The 20112-nt window shown below is 49.1% G+C and overlaps 9 protein-coding genes across 9 annotated transcripts; 5 read left to right on the forward strand and 4 right to left on the reverse strand.

The window, feature by feature from the left end:
- Positions 1-351: 351 nt before the first annotated feature.
- On the forward strand, positions 352-1661 carry N7503_005576 (zinc finger HIT domain-containing protein; the record flags this gene model as incomplete). The annotated part of the gene is made up of 3 exons (XM_057065123.1): positions 352-395; positions 457-882; positions 938-1661. 3 exons carry the CDS (start codon positions 352-354, stop codon positions 1659-1661), a joined length of 1194 nt encoding a protein of 397 aa, XP_056922866.1.
- A 1112-nt stretch (positions 1662-2773) lies between these two features.
- N7503_005577 (uncharacterized protein) lies at positions 2774-4562 on the reverse strand (the record flags this gene model as incomplete). The annotated part of the gene is made up of 2 exons (XM_057065124.1): positions 2774-3621; positions 3680-4562. The coding sequence occupies 2 exons, from the start codon at positions 4560-4562 to the stop codon at positions 2774-2776; spliced, it is 1731 nt and encodes a 576-aa protein (XP_056922867.1).
- Positions 4563-6027: 1465 nt separating this feature from the next.
- Positions 6028-7515, forward strand: N7503_005578 (glycoside hydrolase family 16 protein; the record flags this gene model as incomplete). The annotated part of the gene is made up of 1 exon (XM_057065125.1): positions 6028-7515. One exon carries the CDS (start codon positions 6028-6030, stop codon positions 7513-7515), a length of 1488 nt encoding a protein of 495 aa, XP_056922868.1.
- Positions 7516-8147: 632 nt separating this feature from the next.
- On the reverse strand, positions 8148-9575 carry N7503_005579 (SUMO protease ULP1; the record flags this gene model as incomplete). Its single annotated transcript, XM_057065126.1, has 2 exons — positions 8148-9379; positions 9443-9575. 2 exons carry the CDS (start codon positions 9573-9575, stop codon positions 8148-8150), a joined length of 1365 nt encoding a protein of 454 aa, XP_056922869.1.
- A 557-nt stretch (positions 9576-10132) lies between these two features.
- N7503_005580 (phosphatase PAP2 family protein) lies at positions 10133-12204 on the reverse strand. Its single transcript, XM_057065127.1, has 5 exons — positions 11972-12204; positions 11666-11882; positions 10824-11594; positions 10305-10771; positions 10133-10247 (listed from the first exon to the last, which is right to left on the reverse strand). The coding sequence occupies exons 1-5, from the start codon at positions 12024-12026 to the stop codon at positions 10177-10179; spliced, it is 1581 nt and encodes a 526-aa protein (XP_056922870.1). The 5' UTR covers positions 12027-12204; the 3' UTR covers positions 10133-10176.
- Positions 12205-13697: 1493 nt separating this feature from the next.
- N7503_005581 (arrestin family protein) lies at positions 13698-15092 on the reverse strand (the record flags this gene model as incomplete). Its single annotated transcript, XM_057065128.1, has 5 exons — positions 13698-13928; positions 13986-14411; positions 14468-14777; positions 14837-14980; positions 15079-15092. The coding sequence occupies 5 exons, from the start codon at positions 15090-15092 to the stop codon at positions 13698-13700; spliced, it is 1125 nt and encodes a 374-aa protein (XP_056922871.1).
- Positions 15093-15641: 549 nt separating this feature from the next.
- N7503_005582 (uncharacterized protein) lies at positions 15642-16175 on the forward strand (the record flags this gene model as incomplete). Its single annotated transcript, XM_057065129.1, has 2 exons — positions 15642-15812; positions 15891-16175. The coding sequence occupies 2 exons, from the start codon at positions 15642-15644 to the stop codon at positions 16173-16175; spliced, it is 456 nt and encodes a 151-aa protein (XP_056922872.1).
- A 732-nt stretch (positions 16176-16907) lies between these two features.
- On the forward strand, positions 16908-17509 carry N7503_005583 (MIP transporter; the record flags this gene model as incomplete). Its single annotated transcript, XM_057065130.1, has 2 exons — positions 16908-16946; positions 17015-17509. The coding sequence occupies 2 exons, from the start codon at positions 16908-16910 to the stop codon at positions 17507-17509; spliced, it is 534 nt and encodes a 177-aa protein (XP_056922873.1).
- A 1534-nt stretch (positions 17510-19043) lies between these two features.
- N7503_005584 (Rho4-like protein) lies at positions 19044-20015 on the forward strand (the record flags this gene model as incomplete). The annotated part of the gene is made up of 3 exons (XM_057065131.1): positions 19044-19328; positions 19392-19595; positions 19647-20015. 3 exons carry the CDS (start codon positions 19044-19046, stop codon positions 20013-20015), a joined length of 858 nt encoding a protein of 285 aa, XP_056922874.1.
- Between the last annotated feature and the right edge of the window lie 97 nt (positions 20016-20112).

Consider the following 20112-nt stretch of genomic DNA (forward strand, 5'->3'; position numbering starts at 1 on the left):
AGCTTGGCTGGCACATGTGCACTCCGGGTTCTAAAATATGTTGGACTTCTTCACACTAGTTCTACTACTATTTGGCCAACAGAGACTTCCCACAAAAATGATGCAATGTTGGATCACTAACACCCGTCTGTGATCTTATGCTGAGATTAGAAAAATGTTCGTACATCTCGGAGTAGAATGTTGAGTAAGTATGAATAATAAGATCAACCTCGAAATATTATGATGAAATGCCCCACTGCTAGAATATTATTGCCTGAGGCAACACAATAATCTTATCGATAAGGATAAGCGTCTCAAATTTCCCAAGCTTCAAAAGTCGCATTTCCCCGATTTCTCCAAATCACCACCAAAATGGACTCCTCTGACCCTTTACTGAGCGAACTATGCTCAATATGGTAATACAAATACTCCAAAACATCAACAGCCAAGTATCCGGATCTAACACCACCCAAACAGCCATGTCAACCCCCCAAAATACCGCTGTCCGCGCTGCTCAACACGCACCTGCTCCCTGCCATGCACAAGACGCCACAAACTCTGGTCCCAATGCTCCGGCGTCCGCGATCCAGCCGCCTACCTCAAGCGGAGCGAATTAGCCACTGAATCAGCCTTCGACCGAGACTTCAACTTTATCACAGGCGTTGAACGCTCGCTCGAGCGCGCGGATCGAGAAGTTGAGAATCGGGGGATTGAGCTTGGGCGTGGGCAAGCCGCAAGTGGAGATGGAGATGAGTCCGGGCCGAAGAGGAAAATTCCGCAGCAAGGACTTGTGAAGGGTGAAGCCGCGTTTTTGCGCCGTGCCGAGGAGGGTGCTGTGACGGTCATTCGGGCGCCGAGAGGAATGTCAAGGAATAAGTTGAATAATTCGCGATGGCATCCGAAGTAGGTCCCCAGGGATTATGTTCATGGGACTTTTTCTGACTATTTTATGTTATAGGCATAAGTGTCTCAGCTGGTCTGTGGAATGGATCTCTGCGGCCGGTGTGAAGAATCTTCGGAATTGTTTGGAGGGTCATACTCTTGCGGATTGTTATGATCGTGGATTCCCGGCATCGAAGGTAAAAACAGGTGAATCGTCGAAGGAGGAGAAGAAACCGGATCAGCAGGAGGGTGATGCTGCGGTGCAGGATTCGACGGATATAGTCCCGCCTGCGACTGCGACCGAGCCGGAGAAGACTACCGAGCCCACTGGTGAGCAACCGGGGCAGGCGCAGATCTCAGAAGCCGTTGAGAAATCTACAGAAACAGTGGAGGAGAAACCACAGGACCTACCAATTGGCCCGCATCGTGGTCTACACTTTTACCTCCATCGTCCACGAACGACAGTCAAGAAGCCAGTCCTGGTACCACTGGCACCGCTAATGACACTGGCAGCCGCACTGCGTGAGCGAACAGTCATGGAATTCCCTACGATATATGTGCTGCCAGAATCCGCGGAAACACTACTCGCAGAAAAAGACACATCTTCATTCATGCTGGAAGAAGAATACATTCGCATTGTTGGCCCAGAAGAAGCAGCAGAGAAGAGTGCGCCAACAGAGCAGGACGGGGCGGAAGTTCATGCTTCGGGTCTACCTGGATCCTCATTTGATCTGCAGAATGTGGACGAGGACAAGGTGATGGAAGTTTTGAAACATGATTTGTTCGAACCAGAAACATGAGAGGGCCTTACAAGGCGAAGCATGACTAAATCCTCAAAAGGTGGAAATTTAACTGTACCATAATACTAAATAACAAATTCATCAGTGGTCGAACCATGAAGTTGATGACTGCATAACTTATTATTCCACTCGAAATTGACTAAGCCTGTCAGGCATCCAACAATTTGAGCGTGTTGGCCTTAAGAACTGGGTCTGGTGAAAGCTCGGACCACCACCATAGTTAAGAGCAATTTTTTAAAAACTTTTTGTACACTTTCACAGGGATTTGACAAATTTTCATCAAAATGATGTCGGAGAGTATGTAGATAGTGTAGATAGAGACTAGGCTAGAAAGGTCAGAGTGGGGGGACCGGGGTTCTCGCACACGGTACGCGGTGGGAACTAGTGGATAAGGCGCTACCTAGCTACCTTGGCGGGGCCTCTCAGGGCTGGCCGTGGGGCGTGCCTCCCGGGGGCAGTTGGCTCCCCGGGGCCCCTAGCAACTTCTAAGCGGCACCTTTAATCATTGATTAAAAGTGTCGCCATCATTGTAGAATTGATCAGCACGCAAGCCATTCCAAACTCGGGCGGCTGGTGGTGCCAAATGGGTCCCATTTGGCGGGGGGTTACAACGCTGCTGTGCAGGTCGGACTAGACGTCCTTAGCACCCATGCCTAACCTCACTAGCCATTTTAGCCAGTTAGTCGTTATTCAGGTATGTAGCGAAGCAAGCCACGAATGATACAATAGAAGCGAAGTTGGACGGTTTCATATACTCGATCGGTAGGACAGGAAACCTGCACCACGATAGAGTTAATCAAATTGATCATCATAATCAAGACAACAAATGCTAAACAACCCAAAGCAGGTAGGGTATGAAGCTAAATCACATAAAATCAAACTCCGAACATGCAAACTCAAGGGTATTCAACAACGCTGAAACGCAATAGACAAAATCATCGAATCCCGCAGAACCATGCAAATCAATCAAAACTCTAACCGGCACCTTCTTCCCCAGTTGATGTAACTTTAAAAACAACAAGATCCGCTCTGGCCGAGCCAGGATCATGGTAAAAGCAGGACAAGCTGCCTCTTTTTCATGATACGGATTTGATAAATCGTGCAAGCAATAATCACGATGACGATGACGATGAACTTTCGGAATCCGAAACAGTTGCTGGCGCGTCAATGAAGGCCCGCCGGGCTCTGCTGCCCTGCGAAGAGACCGTGGCAACTTCAGTGGGAACAGTGTTCTGTGCCGAGGTAGGTACATGGGTAGGTACAGGGTTAGGAACAGTGGCGGGTACGGTGTGCGGCTCAGTAGGCACCTCTTCGTGAGCCGGCTCAGCCGCCTTTCGAAAGGGGTTGCTGCTGAACTTCGACTCAGTAGGTGACATGTTCATCCTCTCAGATCGACTGGGCTTCAACTTCAATCGCCCTTGCTCCAAAGCACGGAGTACAGCGCCAAGGTCGTCGGGGTCGATTGACCGTAGCTTGCCTTTAACATCTTCTGACACATCGGAGAAAGCTTTCCAGCCCAGTATCTGGGATGGTCCAGAACCAGAGGATGCCGTTTCGGCATATGGCTGGTCAACCCCCGACGTCAGACGTTGCATGAAAGAATCGGAAACGCTGGGCCGACGAGGCATTTTCACAGGTTTGGACTTAGTACTGGTGCCTGTTGAGGCGACCTCCTCTTGTTGACGTTTGGGAGGACGAGGAGCAATTAGACCTTCACCCATCTCCTTGCGAACTTCCTTGCGGATCTTAGAGTACACAAGACCCAGGGTTGCTGCTAAGGCTTGGTGAGCTGCCTCCGGATACCTGTAAACGGCTGAATTGAGGGTGATAGGGTAGCCACTATCGCTGGCGTCACTTGAATCACTCTCATTGGCAAACATCTCCGCCGCAGATTGCATGTGCCTCCAGTCCTGGTAGCCTTGAAGTTGGTAGAACTCGCAGAGTTCAGCCAAGCGATGAACTGAAGGGTGGGTTAGCATTGCATATTTCGGACTTATCTGTCATACTATATTGCTCACCTCTGCTTCGCTTCTTGAGGCACCAGAATCGCCAAATGGTGCGAGGGAAATACTTGGGTAGTTCCAGAGAACCATCTTCCAAGAGGACAGGGACGGGCTTTAAATTGGCATGGACTGTGTGCGTGAGAGAGTTGAAGCGAATCCGATTCTCAAGTTCCATGCGAGCATCCATGTTAGCCATGCGAGAATTCATAGTTTCCATACGAGAATCCATAGAGACCATGCGAGAATCCATAGAATCCATACGAGAATTCACAGAATCCATGCGAGAATTCATAGATTCCATAGAAGATTCCATAGAATCCAGGCGAGACTCCACAACATCCATACGAGTGTCGAAAGATATAAAAATTCGGGAGAGATTGGAGAATTCGGAACGAAGCTGGTTGGTAGCGGTTTGTAGTTTGCCGATATCGATACGCGCGGCACAAGAATCCGACCTGATTTGCGCGACATCGGATTGAAGCTGATCCACGCTCTTCTGAAGACGGTCGACATCACTCCGCGTGTAAGTAGTCTCCATAGACGACTGACCGACAGTCGTCTTGAGATGCAAAATGCTACTGCGAATCTGGTCGACATCTGTGCGGAGAGCGATAACGTTCAAGTCGATGCGATTCGAGATGGCGTTTTGATGGGCAAATTCCCGTCGTAGATGTTCATCCTCGCGATTCCGGCGGTCGACATAGTTCTCCTTAGTCATAAGATTGGACCGAAGTTCGAGGACCCGCGTGTCCAGTTGGTTCACACGGTCATGGAGATGGGCGAAAGAGAGCTCTGAGCCGGGCGGTGTAGTTTCTCGGGCAGAGAGGCGAGGAGACATGGAGAGGGCGGTACTGGAGGTGCAGGATAGACTCCTCTCGAGGCTGGTCATGGTGGACATTTTTTCTCAGTCGAGGTCCATAGCGAGGTGGTGATGGTGATGTTGGTGCTGGTAGAGATGATGCTGTTATTGAAGGGGTGTGTGGTGAGAGAGAGAAAAGGGCCAAGGCGAAAAAGGAAGGGGGCGGCAAGTCGTTACGTCGTACACCGTCTGACCAACACACAGTCACACCAAGTCATCATCCACCACACTCTTGCTTTGTTAATGACTCTAGTTCTGATTATTTTTTGGGCAGAACTCTTTGCTAATTTGACTCCTTCATTTTCATGATAACTGAAGTGGTTTTTGACTCATTAAGTCGTCCTTCATCTCCTATTGTTCTAGGAGGGTGTGATTAATTACCCAAAATAACAAAGTGTGACCATACATTACGCCTGTGCCCAGACCTTGAAAGTTTGAGCCCGCATGCGTTAGTCTTTGTTAGCGTGCCTTAGTGCGACACGATGCATGATCCACTAGCCAGGCTGATTGGACGCCCTCCTCTTTCGCCACTTGGCGACAAACTATCCTCCAATCAGCCTTCATTGCTATATTTTGCCCTTTCGCGCTGACCGGCCCCATTCAGGCTGACCTACAGGTATGTGACGACACTCCGGAACACACACCCTCTTCAAGGTTACAATAATATCTTGGATTCTGGGTATCTCTGGATCATGATTTAGCAGAAATACGATTTGTGTACCCTTCTAATTCAGTGTATTCAGAGTAAAGTCTCGTAGGCTCCCTTTAAGCAATATCGTATGCTGCAGTAATCCTTCCGAGGTTGCCTGAGCCCACGCCAGAACGGCAGTGCGCGCGGGGTCAGATTGAAACCGCCCACTTCGTGATTTTAGTCTTTGGATCTCGGATCTCGGTTTCTCAGCTGGTCTTCTGAATGGGTGAATTTATAATATCTAGCCCATCGAATCCTTTTTCCGAAGGGGAGTGATGGCCTCCAATAATCCCGACAAAGCAAATATCTTGGACTCGGATGAAATTGCAGATTCCCACTCCACTTTCTGTTACTTTCTAGCTTTCTTTGTTGATGCATATTTACTCAGACGAAATTTGATCCCAGATAATAGCTTGCAACGGTCTTTGTAATTTTCATCTTTGTGAATACGCATGCCGTTGACATGAAGCCGCTGCAAAGCGGGTTGCGAGCAGCATGTACCGATGTGATTCAGAACTCAGAAAACAGCAAATACCAAAATGGATCGATATGGCCATGGAAATGAACGTAGGGAAAAAGTCCAAACTTGTGTATACTTTATTATTCTATTTGAAGTTCTTAGTTCAATGCTCCGCTGCGTTTTCCAAAAACATGGGGGATCTAAATCGGGAAACCGCGGAGCCCTAAGTCGAGGCTGGGTTGCGACTTCCGTACATTGGAAAGCAGACCGCGAATCTTGGCCAGAGGGAAGAAAGAGATACTGTGATCTCTGGAGCTTTTCATCTGTGTATAATTTGATTGCAGCCACCCAATATGAAGCGACCCATGCCGTCCATAGGCATCTTGAGCCTCATAGTTATCTGTTTCTTTGCACTTGCCTCTTCACAACGCGACCCGAAAGTGAACAACCCGTCTATTGTTGTGACTAGGAAGAGTCCTCGAGACTGTGACTGCTTTACTGTATCCGGAGCAGACCCAGGATACTTCCAACACTACAAGCTCTGGGACTTCCGCTCCGTTCCCCTCAAGCAAGCTGGTTCAAACCCATCAGAATTTGACAAACGCAATGACACGAAAAGGAAAGACTGGGAAGATTTACTTGATGAGTACGAAGATGGTAACGACGAGGATGATGACGAGGACGATGAGGACAATGGTGGAGAGAAAGATGATTTCCACAATGACTCCCTCTACTTTTTCAAAACCGCATTTGACAAGGATTGGATCAGCCAGAGATGGCACCGCCCCCGAACCCCCGAAGCACCGGTGGCCATGATCAATTCCAAACAAAACGTTTTCTTCACTCGAGACGATGAAGACAACGACCCGGAAGCAACGTACCTCGTCTTGCGTGCCATCCGCAATATTGACTTCACATCTACCGCCGAGATTGAGACTCGCGTGAAGAACATTTTCCACTGTTCTCTGCGCCTTCGTATGCGTGTTTTGCCAGCCAGTATGCATGTATCGCAACCTCCCTGGAGCACACAGTGGCCATTGACGGATCCAAACCAACCTCTTGTCTCAGCCCTCAACACCGGGTCCAGCATGCGCAACACAACATCTTCTGCACCCCAGGATACCAGAAAACCTCCCTCCGGTGCTTGCATCGGTATCTTCACTTACCACGCGAAGAACTGTGAGTCTGATATCGAGATCCTGACAAGCGATCCCACCTATCGAGTCCGATACGCTAATCAGCCAGACTACGACCCTCTCACAGATCGCATGATTCCAGGCGCAGCAACAGTTGCTAACATTTCAGTGCCTTGGACAACCTGGTCAACTCATCGCCTTGACTGGCACGCTGATCGGTCTCGCTGGTACGTGAACGGTGAACTCGAAGATGTCAAGTCTTATCGTGTACCCAATCTGCAAAGCAGGCTTGTGATCAATCTCTGGAGCGACGGCGGTTTTTGGACAGGCGACATGAGAGTTGGGGATAAGGTCTTTCTCGGTATTGAGTACATCGAATTGGCGTATAACCGGTCTTCGGATGGAAATGGCTTGTCTAAGATTCCTCCGGAGAATAATCATGGTGGGCATCAACGGCCTTTTGTCAATAACTCTGCAGTTGCGGACGAAGAATCACTGGAAGAGCTCTTTGAGCCTGAGACGGAGGTTTTGACTGGGGCCACTGAGAAAAAGAAGAAGTGCAAGAAGGGAAAGAAGGGCGACAAGTGTCGGGAGAAGAAAAAGAAAAAGCAAAAGCATGCAGAGCCTGGGAAGGGAGGCAAACCCACTGAGCCAAGATGCCGGCGTGTTTGCAATATTGATGAGCTGCGCTTCACCTCGAACTAACGTGTATATTTCTGGTTGAATTCGCCCTTTCCTATGTTATCTTCCTGTTGGCCCACTAGGCACTCATGGGTTGGGCTTTGAATGAATGGTATTATTAGGCAGATAATGGCATGGTTTTCAAGCCTCTGTTCTCACTGCGAATGATTTTTTGTTGTCTGAGATAAGAACGGACCGAATTAAACTCTCTGATATAGATTGGTTCTAGATTCAAATTATTGTATTAAACCGTGAGAGACAAAGGCAGAACAGAATTCTCTCAAACTCCACTTCAAAGCATTAACAATGGGGTATCATTTGCATTCATTCAAGCATCAAATCAAATAATGAGGGGGAAAAACAGATAACTCCGATCCGAAGCGACCCAAGACTATGAACCCGCAGTTCTTCTTTATTCTAGTTCGCCATGTACGCCGAAAGAAACAAGCCCAATGCCATGAACGTAGTTAGCATTGGACAACGTTCCATAATTGTCACAGTAGAGGAGATGATAAAGGTAGAGGGACTTTGTTGGCGATGAGAGAGGGGGGATTGCAAATTTCCGGTATATGTTGAGGGATCCAAGGGATTAAATGCAATATCCGGACATCTGGTCGAGAGGTTGACAACTAGGTGATTAGTCGTTAAAGATGATATCAAAGCAGGATAGCACCTGTTTTATCAACTGGACTAAACTCGCCATGAAGGCCACCGTTCATGATCTCTGCCACGATCTTCCTTCGTAGCAATGTGGTATCACGAGCTCCGAATGCTGTAGGCTCGATGTTCAAGGCAATTGCTTTCGCATTTGTCAAGAGAAACACGCCACAATCGCTGCCATTGTCTTGGCAAGACGAGGCGGAGGGGAGTATCGTCCATTCTGAGTCAACAAACTTAGTGCCAAGCTCTCCAAGCAGCCAAGATTTAATTATTTTCACTTGACGTGCCCCTCGCGCACCTAGGGAATCAAAGTACTCAATTGTTCGATCCGCCGGTCTAACTACCAGCAGTGTCCAATGACTGGACTCGTGAACGGGAACAAAGACCGTATCAACTTCCAACAGCCCCTCACCACCGATCTTCGCTCGCTTGGCCCATCGGCGTACACCGTCGTATCCCTTATCGCGAAGGCTGGAATAGAAGAAGCTGTTGAAAGCATGGTATCGAGGTCGGTCGTTTGGCGCCTTGTTCCCAGCCGACTGTTGAAGATATTGCGTTATAACGGCAAGGTACGAGTTGATGATTTCATCGTTGAGCCAAGCAAGCGGTTTGATGCAAGTGGCAATGTCTTTTTGGTATAGGGCATCTCCAGAGAGAGTTTGAGCCACCACACCGGAACTTTGCATGGCTCTTGAAACCTTATCCAGCCAGTCCCACGATAGTTGGCGCACACTTTCTCCTTGTGGTCTGATCCTTGCTGGGCGCCCTTCAACGCCTTCTAGTTCTCTTCTTTCAATCTCCAGCTTCTCCCATTCTGATGCAAAGATGGACGCGGTGCGATCCACCGGAACTGGCTTCCTTTGAGGATGCACCAATTGTACGGCAGAAACAGGTTGACCAAATGGTAATTTTTCGTATGCCCTGAATCGTTCCGCCCATGGGTCATCGATTTCCATGCCATCCTGGTGTACCTCATCTTGCCTCGGTGCTAAGGTGGATGGAGGATGTGAGGCTTGGTTGGGAACTGGTCTCGGTGCCCGCCGTAGTCTTGTAGGCCGAAGATGAGCCCCAAGGTCGGTGCGAAGTTCTGGTATGGAGGGAACATCGATCTCCATACGATCGAATTCCTGTGTTGGTACATCGTCCTCCACGCGCTCAATTGGCGCAAGCCGTGGGGACAGAGAAGGTGATGAGGGAAATGCGCCCGGTATATGCATAGAGAAGTCATCTACAGGCGAGATGACTGTGAGCCACCATCAATGCGATTGTTTTTGAATGTAGTGGTCCATACCTTGAGAGTCCTCCTGCCCAGTTGGTTGCCAGCCCTTGCTGGCTGAGAAAGGGTTCTCGGTAGCGACGGATATAGCTGAGCCATTTGAGGGAGTCGCCGTCGCCTTGCGCCAGAATCGAGATAATAGACCCATTGTGGCGATTCACTTGATATCAGTATGTCGAGACGGAAAGGCGATGGCTGGGATGGGGTGAAAGCAAGCTATCGACGCGACGGACGCGATCAAGCTGAAAGAATATGGCTGGAAATTGAGCGAAGGTGAAAGAACGTAAAGACACCAGAATTTTCCATTCTCAAAGAGCGACCAAAGCCGACTTGCTTCGAGAGAGTTGTAACTTGGGTTAATCGCGCCGCGATTGCTTCATCATCGGGAACATTGATGACTAAGTTGGTCTAACCACATCGGGAAATATGCAGGGCGAACTATAAAGAACCTTGTATAAACCGAGGTATACATACAACATGAACATCAACGTCCTGGTGGTCTGAATGTTCTATTTTAGGATGAATTTTCTGTAGCGGTCATGGTGTGTCAAAGTCTTGTGGGTGGCTATGTCCAACGAAAGGGGACACAGTTAGACCTAAAGATACAGGTCGCAATATGTACATGCGCAACCTAAAATATGTCCCAGAAAAGTACGCTTATAGCATGGTCTGCTGAACAGAATCGACCCTGAGCAGCAGCCAGAGTTGGACGCACAGAATGCTAAAGCACCGAAGGCCATGCGACGTAATTACAGGGAAACCCCTAGTCCAATCAGTTCGAACACAGGGGGTGCCACATTGATGACGACCCACGGAATCCCTGAATCGTACACAGATCAGCGTGATGATCGCAAAGATACCGAGCAAAAATACATACCTGCGTACACAACTAGCTTTGTCACAACCTCCACATCGTACCGCACACGGGGCTTCTTGATCTGAGAAAACACCTCCTTCTCATCCGCCCTTGTGTCGTATTCCGGCGGGGGAAGTGGTGAGGATCGTGGGATACTGGAATCTGTCTCCGCGGCAGCCGATTGTGGACTACCTCTACCCATCATGTGCTCATACTCATCTACTGTCGTGGGCTTTCTAAACACCAGAGGGGTCCCGTTGGGCTTGTTCTCTCCGTCAGCGGGCGACACGCGGGTGCCACCAGACTGGCTTTCACGCCGGCGTTTCTCACGGTAAGCCAGAGTCTCATAAGCGTCAGCTTCGGACTGGGGACCGATCGAAACGGCTCGGCGACGCGGGTGGCGCATGGTGGTGATGAGAGAAGGAATTTCTGAAAAGTTAGGAAGCACGTCGTGGTCCTTCAAATTGGATGGGACGGTTGTATATTGGCTGGTACTGGTCAGAAGTCTTTCACATGGGGCAAATAGCAAATCTCACTCACGAGGCAGTAGTGAAAAATCTCCGAGGTAGGAGAAGTCCAAGTTTCTCCAGGCTGCGGAAAACGGGAGGTAGAATGCGGAGCAGAGTGGGCTTTGTGATCTCCCGCCATGCGAAGACACACAAAACTCCCACAACGAGACGAATCGCGGTCTTCGCCAAGCCAAGGCTCTCGTAGCGGTATGGAATGGTCCCAGGAAGAGGCTCCGCCCAGGCAAGGCTAGACTGAGTGAAGTACCAGGAGCCCACATCAACACCGAGGGTCACACCCGCGAAGGCAACGCTGTCATCAAAGCAAGGGCATGAATCCGCCGGTTCCGGATGAATGCGAACCAATATCAGGATAGCAATGGGAACAACCAAAATCCCCTTCAGTGATGCAGACAGGATGTATTCATCAAACGCCGGGCCCCAGCTGAACTGGGCAAGACCAATCAATGCGCCCATAATGGAGCCAATGACCACATCAAGTATTCCATGCATACCACAGTATAACCGACCCAAAACAATGGAAGTTACATAGAGGTATGTGACTATCTGGAGGGCCAAGCTTGTCTGCGGGCTCACAGTCGAATCAGGGGAATTGAGCAGAGCGATTGCATACACGGCAACAGACACAGCGTTGGTAGAGTGTGTGGAGGGGAATCCGTACTCGAGGGCAGCGGATCCGGACATTGTGATCCGTTGTAAAGGCGGGGACAGCGGCCGAGGAAGACATAGCAAGTCCTTGATGAAGCCGCTAAAGAACACACCAGCAGCAAGGATGTGCACTAGTCTGTGAAGGCGTCACCAATTAGCCATAGCTCCAGTGATGTTCAGCTCTCCGCGAGCCAGGTCAAAACATACCCACGACCTAAACTGGTATGGCCGCACCAGAAGAGAAAGGGCAAGAAGACCATGAAGAACGTGTGGGTGCCGAGATTGGCTGTGAAGGCAAAGTATGAGTCCAGCGTCGGGGTGCGGACTTTCTCCTGCATCCACGCAAGATACGGCGTCTCATATCGGATTAAAGGTAGGAGTTTCTGTCGCGGCCAATAGCGCCAGAGGGGGAGTCGGTTAGAATCTAATCAGGTCGCGTCGTCAAAATTAGCAATCGTGCATCATTTAAAAGAACATAAAGGGGTGCGCAGATAGCAGGTATTAGTTGCATACAATGGTTTAGACTCCTAAGCCCTGCATCAGGCTCGTCCATTGCGCCCTTTCCCATTGTGCGGTGTTATCGATCTGGATGCGATTGGCCCTCATACATGGACAGGTCGGTGCCTGCCGCTCAATTCAGGACGTCGGGGCTCAGCGCGATGACATAAGGAGTGGATAAAAGTTGGATTTGATGTTGGAAAGGATATAGTTGAAGTGATTCTCTTCTTTAGGGTTGGATGCGCCAGGAGGTTTCGAGGTGTCGCGAAGATCACTTGTGACCGCGGCTTAGTGGGCCCCATATCCCGCCCCCATGTGTGGGCTTAGTCACCCAGGGGCCAAGGCTGAAGTAGATACTCCGATGTTGACCACTGATACATATGTGTTAACATTGGAAGTTGATGACACTGAGAGCAATATTGGATCATCTGGTAGTCGTTTTTTCCTTGGGATGGCTTCCATGCGCCAAATATGACTGCAGAGACAATCAGGTCTTGAATCGAAGGACCACGATAGTATATCAACATGAAGTACATGTATGTATTCATGACAATGGCTTTGTCGACCATACCCCCCTCGTAAAGTAGTGATAGTCAGATTCGAGCTTAATCCCATATGCTGGTAGTCATCATAATGCTCGCTCTTCAATAGAAGTAAACAGTAAACAGGTTATAAATAATAGCACCACTCATCTACCTTCGTGTCCTTTACCATTCTTTTCTCGAACCTTTTTCTGTCCTTTTTCCTTCTTTACCCGTTTAAGAAGAAAGATCCTCCTGAATCTGATGTCACGCAGATTGGGACTGGCACAACTACGATTACAGCATTGTTGAGCTTGCCGATACGTTAAGCCCCGGTGATACCAAAGTGGACGACTTTGACTTGTCTGAGTTCCGTGCCCGCGGGTAAATTGCTTCACTACCACGGTCTGGCGGACGGCCTCATCCCTACTAGGGAAAGTGAGTATCTCTATTAACAATACTTCTCTACTATTTACGGGAAGGATTCTTCTCTGGATGACTTCTACCAATTGTTCTTGATTTCCAGTATGCAGCATTGCCAGGGATTTATCAACGATGCTCCGTGGTACATTGGCGGTTTCTAGACCTCACTGATACTGCGGGTGTCCCTGGGTACCAAGATCGAGAGCGCGATGTTGTTCGTGTGCTTATGGATTGGGTTGAAAAGGATATTGCTGTCCATAAGTTGTTGCGATCAAGTTCAAGAACGATGACCCATCTGAGGGTGTGGTGCGACAACGGCCTCTTTGCCCGTACCCGAAACAGGATGTAAAAAAAGGAAAGGGTGACCTCAATGAATCAGCAAGCTGGAGTTGTGAGGCATGAAGCCCATAATAATCTTAACGTATAACCCAGCTAATATTGCGGAATCAATTGCCTGTTGATAAGTCTATAGGTTTGGGTGCTGCCATCACGCAGGGCAATATTACTCGTGCATAGGAAGTGACTCCAGGGCTATCACGCTAATTCTACCCCGGACTTGCTAGGTATGAGGGGCGATTCAAACTTGCAAGCAGATGTAAAAAAAGATTACCACATAGCGCTGCAAGAACATCAAGTGGACTAATAATGTGGTTTAACACAAGAATGCCTCTCGGTCATTGGGGATAGCCTCTGTATATATCATAAATACTCGTGCTCTGCGTACGATGGGCTGCATTCCAGTCGAGGCGTGCCTGAAAGTACCGCTGTTTCGTAGCAAGGGGTTTGAGAGATGTCACCTAGGGAGCCATGCCATGGAGACCCAAGGGATTCCGAGAGCAGGTAGACTGAGATCTTGTCTTGGACCTCGATATGCATGGCGAGTCATATTCCAGGTATAGCTGATCCCGAACATGGTCAACATAAGCTGGGGGCGGTTGGATAGAGCTAAGAAACATGTCGCTCTGGGAGGATTGGTGCAGGTTTGAACCAGGAACCGGGCACAAAATCAGGGGGAAAATCGTGGATATCTGAGACTGTATTAGTTCTGAAGCGGAGAAGGTATTTGGTAATGATTTAACCCATACCTCTGAATATTTCCCACTGGGATTCCGTAGACGTATCGACACTTTCAATGAATGCGTCACTTCGAGAACTGAAGAGCGGCTAGTTGGTCGGCATGCTTTCAGAGACATTGGCATAAAGATGGTGTGGGTAATGTTCCGCCATTGATATCCATCCGCTTCAAGGCTGAGGTGTTCCTCGAATTGTCCGAATTCTGCAAGGTCCTCTGCGACAACGGTCTCCCGTGTTCGACGTATTGCGGGTTGTAATCCAAATCGCTGGAAGATACTGTGAGCCTCAATAAGCCGCACCTTCATTGTTTCGGCGAAAAGACCCTTGAGGAGAGGAATATATCGCATATCGACCTTAATAGGACAGCCTAGAGGGAGCGCATGCCCGGGTACGGTAATATGGTAGGTAATCTTCTCGTCCCAAAACCCTTCAATTCCCTATACAAGAATTGGTTAGACATTGCATACGAAACTTTAAAGAGGTGACCACTCACCTGTGGTTCCATGAAAGAGAATACGTCCTGCAATTTTGAAGCATTCATACTGCGCGACTCGTTGATCATGCCCCAGGGGCAGGTGAGTTCCGCAGTCAACTTGTACCGTACAAAGCAGTCATCCAGACCCTCAATAGTGGGTGGCAGCCTGCTGTTTAGACTGACTGAGAAAGGGAATTTGTGGTTTCCGGGTTGCAAGGCATTCTGACCCTTTTTGAAGGCCTTCTTGAAATTCCAGATCTGATGATAAAATATTGACTCCCGCCATGGAACTCGCTTGTGCTGGCCTTCGGTGTCTGTGCAATCCCAGCTGATTGGAAATGTGAGACACTTTGGACGTGAGTGAAAGCGGTCCGCCAAAATACTTACTTGATATAGTGGGTTCCTCTGATGTGCAACTTGAAATCCTTCACTTGCATTGGCTTTCCGAGACACAAAACGACCGTCCCGTTCAGGGTACCGTAGCTCGAATCATCCCCAGCCTGTGGTAGCCATAAAGTATCACTGTCAAGCCTAGAAGCGAAAAACAGTCAATTGTATGGTCCAGAAACTGATCTGGTGTCGATCTAACCTTATGTCAAAATATGTGGGTACACTTGCAGTATGCATACAACCAAGCAGCCATGAGGTCATAGCTTTGATATGACAATTGATGCAATAAAGAATATGTTACTCGAACTATCAATAAGACAATAATTGGTTTAAGAATGAGCTAACCAGCTTTATTTATACAGAGGCCCGGTGGGCCTTACTCGCCTGCCCACTACAGCGACTTCCGATCACCTGCGGCGGCTTTGCAGCTTGGGGACCGGTGAACTAATTAGCTTATCTCTGTGGCACTTTGCAATCATACTTCCTAGCCCTCCCGTCAAATAGACCCGGATCTTCCATCCATCTTTTCCCACCGAGGACCGGTTTCCTTGACCAGACGGGAATGGCGGGTGGCGGGTGCCTTCCTAATACGGTAACCGTCCCGCCATCTCTGCAAAAGGGCATAGAATCCGACATATGAGTCGAAGGAGAAAGAGCTTTCAGAAGATTCCGGATATGAAAATAAGCGTATTCTTAGTACATTACAGCTTGGGGTTGCAAAGAGGCCTTCTGCACTACTCAACTTCTCTTTTCTTGGCATGAGTTGATTCACTTCTTCATACATCTACAATCACCCTACAACATGTGCAAAAGCCAGATTGAGGAGAGCTGTGTTTTCTACAGAGTTTGCGGGAGGATTCGAACCATTGGTAAGCTCAGCAGAAACGTGACTCCCTCCTTCAACTTCAAGGACATCAAAGCGCGCCCAAGAGCTTCCAGCAAGAACTCAGGAAACGTGTTGCTGTTGTCGAAGGTGCTTTTATGAGGCCGAGGGCCGATTTTGGTTTTGGAAAGATACAAATGAATATGTGAGGGCTAACCCGCACACCAGGAAAAGGACTACTTGGAAGGGATCCTCCTCCTGGACTTCCCCGGTGGCGAGGGCGAGAGCCGTCACGTTGGTCGATTCATCGAAGTCGACGTTCAGAAATCTAAAGATGCTGATGCTACGTGCTCTTTTGGATTTGACGCCTGGAATGCCGACCGGGGCGGTCTTAAGCCTGGGAACACTGCCAGTTTGAAGAAGGCTAACCAGATCTTTGGCCTTCGTATTAGATTGCTGCGAAAGCTTGCAATCGTGTACTTTATACATCGACTTAGCATATCATTCAAATAATTTGAAGTCAAAATTGATCATTTTGAAGCCTTTGAAAACCTTGACGCTGTATCTTGCAAACCCTTCTGGAAAGTCGGATTTGAAGTACATCCCTTTATATTGAGATGGTCGATGGACACTCAAGGAAACCAAGGGTCGTCTCGCAGATCATATCCCAAGTGGGCAATATTGGATCGGGCCTTAGTGCGCTGCAACTTGACGATCGCCAGTATAATGTACATGACGGGGGGGCAAATCGGAGTTCACATCCTCCCTATGGAGTCTTAAAGGTTTATCAATAGTTGAACTCTCATCAAAGCAGAATGGATGGGGACGGCACGTTTCCACGGGTGGAGAGGCCCTAAAGTGGATCAGGACAGGAACTACGGAGAACGGATCACAGATAAGAGGCTTGCGCCACCTTCTTATACCGAGGGAAATAAGTCCACTGTGAAAAGCTTGAGTAGCGCCAATCAAAAGATCTCGATGGTCCAAAGCCCATTACGTCAGGTTCGCCCAATCTCTGAGGAGTTTGAGATCGAAGTACCGAAGTAAGGATTTATGTTCTTCAGTTTTCCGAAATCCACTGTAATCAATTTTTCTTTTCCTTCGCCCTTGGGGACTTTCATCCACAATTGCCAATTATACTCAACTAATCGGCTAATCCGCTCGTAAGAACGAGTGCTGACGCCCCTTTACCCTTAAAATTCTTAATACCGCCATCTGCAAGCCACTTCCACTCCGATACCCACCATGGAAGGCAAAGAAATAGATCAGAGATCCCGAGCAGAGGTGAGTTCAATCGGCTAGAGACAATTTCACTGTTAGTCTTCCTGTGCCTAATACATGTGAAATCATAGTCCGGTGCAACTGCGCGAGGCGAGGGCCTGACCTCTCCTACCCGTAGCTCTCGTACCCGAGGCGAATCTATCTCCGGAACCACCCTCGCAGCCCGACCACATCGCAGATCTACTGTGACCAGGCCCGCTGAAACGTCGCAGCTGGATTCGGCCCATGAGACTTATGTGCAGCCCGGGTATACCGATCTAAACCCGGCATACGGGCAGCCGGCCAACAAAAAGAGACCCATCTGGTCCTTGGCGAAGCCTTTCCCCCGTGTGGTGCGACCGTCAATGGTGCCGACCGAGGAAGATATCCGTCGGCGACAGGCCAAGGCCGAGCTTCGAGCGCAGCACCGAGCACAACGGGCGCAACGAGCGCAACGAAAGCATCGAACAGAGAACTCTCAGGGGCATGGGCAGGAGGTCGGTCCCAATGGGGCGGAGCAGCAAGGATCGGAAGAACCACAGGGGTCATTGCGGCGCATGTTCAGGAAGCTCAGTTGCTCGAGCTAGGCTTGAACAAGGTTATGATGGCGATACCCAATTCCCGAAAGGTCCACGTCTCTCTTGCACCCCTACCCGCCTGAGAGGCCGACTCTGTTGGAACGCGTCGTGGGGTGCGTTCTCAACGGTCCGGGAGTGAGATACTCTAATCACCAGGGACTCCCTGGGTAGAATAATGAATTTAATGATGACCCATTGCGGCTTCTTTACGAGCAACAGCATCAGCTGGATGAGCCCAACAAGATCGAGATCCCGGCTCTCGACGAATCGGCCACGCCTGAGGGCCTAATGCCAGTGAGAAACAAAGCGGTGTTCCTGAATTTAGGCACCCATGAACATCGCCAATCCAAAAGTTTTAACCCCCATCTTCCCCTGAGCACGCTTGACCTTGCAGCACAGACAGCCAGTACAGAATATTGGTGTCACATATCAATCGCAAGTCAGATTCTAGTTTCCAATGGCGATCTTTACTTGTCTTGGACTTCAAAGATCAATGGTGGTGGATCAATTGGAGCAAACCCCGGTCATGTATACCCACGAGATACCCATTACTTGATGTTTCTGGATTGGGATGGTCCTGAGTGGATCAATAATGGAGTCATCGGAATATATTTTTTACCCAAAATCTGGACCGTTGAGATAAAACCAACATGTAACTATACACCAAGGTTTGATGCACGGGAAGTGGGAAACCTTGGAAGCAAGAAAAGTTTAAAACACCCCCACTTGTGTTGACATGTCAGAAATGGCTATGAAACCGGGCAATTCGAAAGTGCGATCTGGACCACATTTATCCAATGCTACCAATAGGTAGTAAGTGCTGTTCCAATCTTTAGAATATTGAGTTGTGGAACATTATGCGCATTGTATCGATGCACGACAGTCCATTGTGCGTTGACCTGCATAAGTCTGGCAACAGGAAGCGCCAACATCAAAATGTCTCTCCAATCAAAAGCCGATAGTTGAACATGTCGGATTTTTTCCAAGTATCTTGCTTTATTTAATCTATCCGGCTAATTTTAGTTCCTTTTTCGCAATTCTAGCCGACCTACCCCGAGGAACAGTGTGGTGTGTAGGTCACCTGATGTCGGACAGCCCCGAGGGGAAACAAAGATATCCGGTTCTGGCGAGCTGAACAGTGGGGAAGAGGGGCAGCTGAGGGGCTTCAAGCGGAGACAGGAGTCCAAGAAAGTAAATGGATCGGAAAGATCGCAGTAACCAAGGCGAAACTGACAGTTGAACCAAGAAGGATCGTGCTTCTGGCGTCATTGAGGCGCCGCCGTTGCCATAACAACGTGCATGTAAACACGGGTCTTCCAGACCCTCACCTATCTTTATCGCAGTCGATCCCTAGATCTGCGAACGATCGGATTTCCATTTCATTTCTTCCTCTTCTCAACTTTGAGTTCTACATCAACTTCCGGATTACGCCCTCTCCCGAACAAACAAATACACATCCAACCCCGATCCAGGCAGATAGCCGTTCAATCGCCTTTTTTTTAGACCCGCATTACAAGGGGGAATTCCTTCCATTCCATCCACCATGAGCCAGATGTATGACGACCAGTATTATGCGGCTTCGCGACGTCGCTCCGTTGCCACACCTCCTCCATCCCACTCACCACGTCACAGTCGAACCCGCAGCCACAGTGTCCGAGTGAGCAACGGCACAGCCAGTACCAATACCAGTTTCTCCAGTGGACGGATGTCGGAAGCTACCAATATTACGCAGCCGCCTTCCTACTCAAAAAAGTTTGTGGTGGTTGGAGATGGCGGCTGCGGCAAGACATGCTTGTTGATTAGCTATTCGCAAGGCTATTTCCCCGAGGTTGGTTACATCCCCGCGCCCCCCGCGATATCGTGCAGGATCGATAACTGATCCTGCGTGCAGAAATATGTCCCCACAGTGTTCGAGAATTACATTACTCAGACCGTTCACCGGGCATCCGGGAAGACGGTCGAGTTAGCTCTTTGGGATACGGCCGGACAGGAAGAATATGATCGTTTGCGCCCTCTGTCCTACCCAGAGACAGACCTGTTGTTTGTCTGTTTTGCAATCGACTGTCCCGCATCTTTGGAAAACGTCGTTGATAAGGTCAGCCCAACACTTTTATATGCATTATTGCCCATCACTAACAGTTAGCAGTGGTACCCCGAGGTCCTGCACTTTTGCCCCACAACTCCCATCATCCTGGTTGGCCTCAAGTCAGATCTCCGCTCTAAACGCACATGCATTGAACTCCTCAAGACACAAGGCCTGACACCAATCACCCCGGAACAAGGTCAAGCTGTGGCCCACCGGATGGGAGCCAGCTACGTGGAGTGCAGCAGTAAGGAGATGCGTGGTGTTGACGACGTCTTCGCCCAAGCAGTCGACACTGTTGTCTCAACCGAAGAAGAAAGCTGGAAACCCGCCAAGCAATCATCAACATCAAATAACCGCAACAGTGTCAAGCCGTCTAGTGGCGGGCGCCCGGGCAAGAAGGTCAAGAAGCGGACCTGCAAGATCCTTTAAATTGACTTTTCACTACCCTTGATATGACTTTTTATTTTTTTCTCTTATCTTCTCATCGGCCCGATCACAGCCTGGTTGCTTTGTCGGCTATCTTGCC

Source organism: Penicillium pulvis (genome assembly GCF_028828015.1).
Source record: "Penicillium pulvis strain IBT 33274 chromosome Unknown contig_23_segment0_segment0, whole genome shotgun sequence".
NCBI classification, from domain to species: domain Eukaryota; kingdom Fungi; phylum Ascomycota; class Eurotiomycetes; order Eurotiales; family Aspergillaceae; genus Penicillium; species Penicillium pulvis.

Excerpts from the sequence above, each read along its gene's own strand:
- N7503_005580 (XM_057065127.1), bottom strand. The coding sequence starts at position 12,026 with ATGGGAAAGGGCGCAATGGACGAGCCTGATGCAGGGCTTAGGAGTCTA. Across the intron at positions 11,595-11,665 it reads CATACCAGTTTAGGTCGTGG|ACTAGTGCACATCCTTGCTG; the intron begins GTATGTTTTGAC and ends ACGCCTTCACAG. Across the intron at positions 10,772-10,823 it reads AGATTTTTCACTACTGCCTC|CCAATATACAACCGTCCCAT; the intron begins GTGAGTGAGATT and ends GACCAGTACCAG.